Source organism: Trichomycterus rosablanca, chromosome 21 (assembly GCF_030014385.1).
Source record: "Trichomycterus rosablanca isolate fTriRos1 chromosome 21, fTriRos1.hap1, whole genome shotgun sequence".
NCBI classification, from domain to species: Eukaryota; Metazoa; Chordata; class Actinopteri; order Siluriformes; family Trichomycteridae; genus Trichomycterus; species Trichomycterus rosablanca.
In genome coordinates, this window is record NC_086008.1 from 22,809,506 (window position 1) to 22,817,096 (window position 7,591).

A 7,591-nucleotide genomic window follows, 5' to 3' on the forward strand; every position below is an offset into this window, starting at 1 on the left:
AGAAAGTGACATGATAGGAAGACTGAGAGGACAGAGCTTACTCAGTGTATAATGCTGGATTATTTATCACACAGGTCACATCACTGTTGGACCCCTGAGCAGGGCCCCTGACGTTTCACAGTAAGAACTAAAGACTAGAACCATTAGAGCCATTCTGATATCATTCCCAGTTTCTGTTGAAACATTTTCCACATTTTCATATCATGCATTTCTCATCATGTCCTCCAGCACAGATTCTTTTTAATCTTCAGTGTTTTATATTATTGTTAAGAGTGTAAATATTTATTTTCTTTATTACATTTATTTAAGCCTTAGCAAATCATCTAGCATACCAGCATTACTGTTTATAAAAGTGGTCAGGGTCCCAGTTCACCCCACAGGCATTTAGAATCTCAAGGTACAGGACTGTCTCTGATTGGTGGATTTTATATTTGGAATTATGGGTAGGGTTAGGGTTAGGGTTATGTAGTTCTGTTATGACACTGAATGTGATGTTTTTAATAATCTGGTGCTTCAGGGTGTGTCAGAGTCATCAGAGTTTTATCATCTGAAAAAAAACAAGTTTATTTTTCATTAGCAGTTAGATGTTACGGAGTGTTTTATATAAATATGTTCATTTACACATTGGAAAATGTCAGTGGTTTTAAACATTCTAATATAATATTAGTAAATAAAAGATTCCTCATTATCAAAAATAAAAAAAACACGAATGAGTTAAAAAGTCAAAATAAAGAGCCTGTACCAGTGACGTCAGTGTGTCTGTTTTGATGGGGGAGGGGCTGTAGTTTAAGTAGTGATTGTAGTTCTGATAAGACGCTAAAGCGGAAGGTGAAACTATGCTAAGCTAAGCTAGGCTAGGCTAAGCTAATGTTAGCGTGTTGATGAGCGGGTGAGAGTGAAGGTAATGGCGTTTATCCCGGCCTGTGTGTGAGTGAGTGACCGCTGTCAGGAGACTTTTCATCGGATGATAATTTATTACACTGAGCGCTGTTCTGTACGGAGCTGCAGCGGCTGTAGTGACAGTAATGTCGGGGGATTGCGAGGGCTTTGACCGGGCTCCCGGTGCAGGACGGGGCCGGGGGAAGGTGAGCGGGCCCGGGCTAACAGATGTAAACAAACCCCGGCAGCCGCAGATCGGAGACGGAGCGGCGGTGTTTACTCAGTGTGAACCGCTCCGACAACCGCGCACCCCGGTACCCACATCACCCATAACACCCACATCACCCAGTGTACCACCTGTACCCACAGTATCCACAGTACCCAGTGCTGAGAGGACAGGTGAGTGTGTGTTCTATATCTAGTACTGGTTCTGTTTAGTACACACACACACACACACACACACACACATATGTATGATGAGACCAGGTAAAAGATGGTTGGTTCTGGTGTCTGACTGACTGGATGAAATGGTTCTTGTTGCTTGTTGTTCCTGCAGACAGCAGAAAAGCGTCCACACCATCAAACTCAGAGTCCAGCAACAGCAGCACAGCGGCTGTAAAAACACAAGCTACACAACCTGTGTTCCATCAGTCCAGCCTGTCAGCCAGCGCCCCCGAGTTCTACCCCTCCACCTACCTGCCAGCTCAGGTGAGGAAGCGGCTCTGCTCTCGCTCAGTACACACGACTCAACTGTTCTGACGTGAGATTAGAGATGAGGAGATATCTAATCATTTATTTAGTGTAAATGTGTTACTGGTGCAGGGCTAACGTGTGTGTGTGTGTGTGTGTGTGTGTGTGTGTGTGTGTGTGTGTGTGTGTGTGTGTGTGTGTGTGTGTGTGTGTGTGTGTGTGTGTGTGTGTGTGTGTGTGTGTGTGTGTGTGTGTGTGTGTGTGTGTGTGTGTGTGTGTGTGTGTGTGTGTGTGTGTGTGTGTGTGTGTGTGTGTGTGTGTGTGTGGGGTAATAAAGGACGAGTACTACGAGGACTACGGTTATGATGAAGCCGGATTCGACGGCTACTACCCCGAGATGTCTCTGGCGGATCTGGTACAGGATATCCTGGCCCACCTGGACTCGTCCCCCGGCTCCTTCGAGTCAGAGGTGGAGCAGATCGCGGCCACGTTGAACTCCTGGGTGACCACGGAGGAGACGCTGAAGGAGCTGGTGGAGCTCATCTTCACCCAGGTATAAAAACACCAGAGCGGGGGTGGGGGCTCAGCGCCTAAGGTCGCCATTGTTGGGTGCTTGAGTCAGGCCCTTAATCCTCAACTGTTCCTGTGCTAGAATACTTGATCTTTATATGTTTGGGTCTGTATATGTTTGACCCAGCCTGTACTGATTCGTCTCTCTGTCTCCTCCTCAGTCCACGTCCATGTCTAACTTCACCTACACCGGAGCTCGACTCTGTAACGTCCTGTCCCACCGTCTGGTTCTGAGTCCGGCCAGCGGCAACTTCAGACAGCTTCTACTGCAGCGGTAACGACACCGTCACACCACAGGCGTGATCAGGGCTGCTGTGTTTGGGTCACGCTGGGTCCTTCACCACCCTGATATAACAAGCACAGGGCTGGGGAGGGTTAGGGACAGGGTGCATTACAGACTCCTCACAGACACTGACTGGGGGTAAGGATTAAACCCAGGTACTCAGGACCTTGGAGCTGTGCAGCACCCACTTTACCAGCTATATGAGTGGACACAGCTCTTTGTGTTAGGTGTGTGAGTGTGTGTGTGTGTGTGTTAAACGTGTGTGTGTGTGTGTGTGTGTGTGTGTGTGTGTGTGCGCGCGCGCGCAGCTGCAGGGTGGAGTTTGAGCAGAAGAACAAGGCTCTGGAGGGCGACCCTGAGACTCGGAGGAGGTTTCATACCTACGTGGTGTTCCTGGGGGAGCTCTACCTGAACCTGGAGGTGTGAACATGTCAATACTTTTGATTTGATCTGATCCTCATTAAGCTTCGTTTATTAAAGTCATCCTGCTGCTCGTTAAGGTGAGAAGCGGTCCGCCCAAGGGTCCGCCCACTCGAGCAGAGATACTTCTGATAGCGCTGAGGGAGCTGATGGACCTGCTCTTCTCCAAACCTGACGACGGCAACCTCATCTGTGCTGTCAAACTGCTGAAGGTACCGGTGCACACACACACACACACACACACACACACACACACACACACACACACACACACACACACACACACACACACACACACATTTAGCCAGTGACTACATGTTTTTGTACTGTGGGAGGAAACCCAGACAGACACAGGGAGAAAATGTATCTCTCTCTCTCTCTCTCTCTCTCTCTCTCTCTCTCTCTCTCTCTCTCTCTCTTCGCTGCTACCCACGGAGACAATGTTCTGCTCGTTCCAGAAAGTTCCAGAATCTGTATGCTAATACTTCACTGTTTTATATGAGAGATGTGATGACTTACCTCTGTGTGTGTGTGTGTGTGTGTGTGTAGCTGACCGGCTCGGTTCTGGACGACACGTGGAAGGAGCGTGGTAAATCTGACATGGACCAGCTGATTCAGAGGATGCTGAACATTGTGCTGGACACTTCATGCAGCAGGTGTGTGTGTGTGTGTGTGTGTGTGAAAGTATTCGCTCGTCTGCCTTCACACGCATATGAAGTGAGTGACTCCCATTCTTAATCTACAGTGTTTAATATGATGTTGCCACCCTTTGCAGCTATAACAGCTTCAACTCCTCTGGGAAGGCTTTCCACAAGGTTTAGGAGTGTGTTTATGGGAATTTTTTCCAGAAGCGCATTTGTGAGGTCAGACACTGATGTTGGACGAGAAGGCCTGGCTCACAGTCTCCGCTCTAATTCATCCCAAAGGTGTTCTAGCTATCGGGTTGAGGTCAGGACTATGTGCAGGCCAGTCAAGTTCTTCCAGACCAAACTGGCTCATCCACGTCTTAATGGAGCTTGTGCTTTGTGCACTGGTGCGCAGTCATGTTGGAACAGGAAGGGGCCATCCCCAAACTGTTCCCACAAAGTTGGGAGCGTGAAATTCTCCAGAATCTCTTGGTGTGCTGAAGCATTAAGAGTTCCTTTCACTGGAACTAAGGGGCCGAGCCCGACTCCTGAAAAACACCCCCACACCATAATCCCCCCTCCACCACACTTTACACTCGGCACAATACAGTCAGACAGGTACCGTTCTCCTGGCAACCGCCAAACCCAGACTCGTCCATCGGATCACCGGAGAAGCGTGATCCGTCACTCCAGAGAACACGTCTCCACTGCTCTAGAGTCCATTGGCGGCGTGCTTTACACCACTGCATCCGACACTTTGCATTGCGCTTGCTGATGTGAGGCTTGGATGCAGCTGCTCGGCCATGGAAACCCGTTCCATGAAGCTCTACACACTGATCTTGAGCTCATCTGAAGCCACATGAAGTTTGGAGGTCTGTAGCGATTGACTCTGCAGAAAGGTGGTGACCTCTGTTGCACTATGTTCCTCAGCATGCGCTGATTTATTATAATTATTGTGTATGAATTATTGACCAACCTTTTGATGAATGTGTGTCTCTGGATGATCTCCTGGATCTGGACTGTTCCGAGTGACTGCGCGAGTCACATGGAGCTTAGTTCTTATGTTCTCCTCACCTCTGTGTGTGTGTGTGTGTGTGTGTGTGTGTGTGTGTGTGTGTGTGTGTGTGTGTGTGTGTGTGTGTGTGTGTGTGTGTGTGTGTGTGTGTGTGTGTGTGTGTGTAGACACGTGAAGGAGATGCTGTTGAAGCTGGTGGAGTTGAGGTCCAGTAACTGGGGGAGGGTTCATGCAGCCGCGGCTTACAGCGAGGCCACGCCCGACACCGACCCCAACTACTACATGGTACAATTACACACACCTCACCTTAACACACCAAACACTCTGCAGCCTGAAAGTGGCCTGTGACACCTGGCTCACAGTCTGCATCCTCATTTATCCCAAAGCTGTTGTAAGATGGGGTTAGTGCTCTGTGCAGCAGGTTCTTTCACAGTGTTTGCTTGTTTGTGTGTGTGTGTTCAGTAGTGTTAGTGGTGATGCTGATGTGTTTTTTGTTTTTTAGAATGAACCCACCTTCTACACTGCAGATGGCACTCCATTCACAGCTGCAGATCCAGGTGTGTGTGTGTGTTAGTTACAGTGCAGGTGTGTGTTAGTGTGTGTGTGTGTGTGTGTGTGTTAGTTACAGTGCAGGTGTGTGTTAGTGTGTGTGTGTGTGTGTGTGTGTGTGTTAGTTACAGTGCAGGTGTGTGTGTGTGTGCGTGTAACTGAGTTTGTTGACGTGCTGTGCTTGTACAGAATATTCGGAGAAGTATCAGGAGATTTTGGACAGGGAGGATTATTTCCCAGAGTTCTTTGAGGAGAACGGCAATGACGCGTACGTACACACACACACACACACACACACACACACACACACTTTTACATGTACACACACAGACACAATCATTTCCATACGTTTGTTTCAGTGAGCTATATAATAGGAACGTTATATTTGCAGACCGCCCACAGTCAAGCAAGCTTTACATCACTGTGTGTTTTGGCTGACATTAACTATAGGAGCTTTTTTTGCACTGTGGTGTCTGAGTCCACTGTGATCATGAGCCTGCTTGACTGTGGACAGTGTGAGTGGTGCTGATGTTCTGCTGGTTCTGTTCAGGCTTTATGCTGATGAAGACGAGATGGAACCCGAGATCGAGGAGGCGTTCGAGAAGTTCTGCCTGGAGACCGAGAGGAAAAATTCATAACGTGTTGTAGCACTTCATCAGAACTGAACCTGAAGAGTCTGATCCGAGCACCACCACCACCAAAATCCAAAGCAGCTTTTATTTGAATTGATTTGAGATGGTTTGGGCGTGGCTCCTCCTGGTTTGGGAGGTTTTTAATGGCAGTTTGTTTTTATTTGTGTGTGTTTGGGTTGTTTGGCGTTTGCAGTGTTTTTCTTTAATCTGAGCAGCAGCAGCATCTCGAGTGATGGATGAGAATCGATCTGCTGTACGTCGGCTCTGGAGCCGCCGTCACTGTTTAAATCTTTTATTCCTATAAAAATGTTTGGTTTATTAATCCTGAGATCAGATCCAGCAAAAAACAGATTTAAACCCTGAAATCCTTTCTAGAGTGGTGCAGAGGAATGTTTATTTTATTAAAGGATTGTAAATATCATTATGTACCTTCAATAAATCTTTAGAAAAGCTTCGCTCTCACAACTCGTTTATTCTCTCTATTACCTCTATAACCAAATTATTATTATATTTATTATATGGTGGTGATTTTTACTGGGACTGTTGCGCTGCCATGGAGGGATGAATGATAAAGGGGTGGACGGATAAATAAATGAAGGGGTGAATAAATAATGGATCAGTGGATGGATGGATGAATTCTCTTGACTAATCGCTGCTGTAACGGTTCTGTATGATGTTATGATTGTGTCACGTGGTTGAGAGACAAGTTTAAGAGTCTCCCCCTGGTGGCCTGGGTTATTCATGTCAGCTCATCAGAGTTCTGGTGTGGATGGATGGATGGAGAGCATGTTAAAACCATTTTCATGTGACGGGAGGTTTTATTATTTTGCTGTTTATGTGAACAGGTTCGTTAGTTGATGTTGCTGTTAATGAAGCTGATTGTAGATCAGTATCTTCTTCACACCTCTCACACTAATTAAACACTTCACTAGACTTTTAGACTTTTTTTTTAACCCCCACCACTTCTACGTTGCCACTGTTGGACCCCTGAGCAATGCCCTTAACCCTCAATAGTGTGTATTCTGGTACATGATGATAATGACCTGTACTTGTGTGTGTGTGTGTGTGTGTGTGTGTGTGTGTGTGTATACAGTATGTATGTGTGTAAATTGTGTGTGTAATGAGTGTGTCAGTGTGTGTTTAAATCAGAATCACTTTTTATCATGTTTGTAGATGAAAGGCAGGTCTCTACTTGTACTCACCGCACCCGAAATCAGTGTGCCAACCAGCCGCACCCACACCAGGGCAGAACTTCTGCATCATGTGACCAACCGCCATCTCTGATCTCTCAGCTTTTCATCTCTAAGTGTTTCTGTACTGAATCTATTCAGGTTCTCCTCTCACACCCTGTCAGCTTCAGGTCACAGTGGGTCCAGAGCCACCCAGAAACACCAGGCCTCACATGTACACACAGTCACAACTCAATGGCACCCAATACACCTTCTGCATCTTTTTGGAAGCTGAGAGCAAAGTCCCATGGGGAACATGCCAAACTCTTTACAGTCTGACTGGAGGTGGGTTTAAGCAGCCCCCACTCCTGCTGCACCAGCCTGTGAATGTCAGGAATGATTTTGAGGACAGGATACGCTGGAACAACAAACCCCCGGTCTCCCCTAGAGCCTGAGAATTCATTTAAAGTCCTGGGTTTGATCCTCACTACCAGTCACTGCCTGTAGGGGGTTTGGTATGTTCTTTCTGTGCTGTAGTGGGTTTTCTCTACATTGCCCAGCAGTGAGTGAGTAAAAAATTGGTTGAATGGGTAACATGTGCTGTTGGACCATGGTTTGGCACTTTCCTGTCAAGTACCTAGTGTTGGGTGGGATAGAACCTACTGAGACCCTGACCACTATGAAGAAGTTATTGAAAATTGATCTTTATTCACTTTCGTTTTGTAATGCAAAAAATTTAAAAAACCCAAATTTTTATT

The 7,591-nt window shown here is 46.8% G+C and overlaps 1 protein-coding gene across 2 annotated transcripts; it reads left to right on the forward strand.

The window, feature by feature from the left end:
- Positions 1 to 817: 817 nt before the first annotated feature.
- On the forward strand, positions 818 to 6,115 carry paip1 (poly(A) binding protein interacting protein 1). Of its 2 annotated transcripts, none has more exons than XM_063018090.1 (11): positions 818 to 1,278; positions 1,436 to 1,587; positions 1,907 to 2,122; positions 2,301 to 2,413; positions 2,731 to 2,842; positions 2,923 to 3,054; positions 3,392 to 3,498; positions 4,651 to 4,768; positions 4,986 to 5,040; positions 5,222 to 5,300; positions 5,583 to 6,115. In XM_063018090.1, the coding sequence occupies exons 1-11, from the start codon at positions 1,026 to 1,028 to the stop codon at positions 5,668 to 5,670; spliced, it is 1,425 nt and encodes a 474-aa protein (XP_062874160.1). In that variant the 5' UTR covers positions 818 to 1,025; the 3' UTR covers positions 5,671 to 6,115. The 2 variants fall into 2 exon arrangements, with proteins under 2 accessions (XP_062874160.1, XP_062874161.1); XM_063018091.1 differs by having other exon boundaries at positions 2,737 to 2,842.
- Positions 6,116 to 7,591: the final 1,476 nt, after the last annotated feature.

Bases quoted from the DNA above. Each gene is read 5' to 3' on its own strand.
- paip1 (XM_063018090.1), top strand. From the start codon at position 1,026: ATGTCGGGGGATTGCGAGGGCTTTGACCGGGCTCCCGGTGCAGGACGG. The intron at 2,414-2,730 runs GTAACGACACCG...GCGCGCGCGCAG, and splicing joins AGACAGCTTCTACTGCAGCG to CTGCAGGGTGGAGTTTGAGC. The intron at 5,301-5,582 runs GTACGTACACAC...GGTTCTGTTCAG, and splicing joins GAGGAGAACGGCAATGACGC to GCTTTATGCTGATGAAGACG.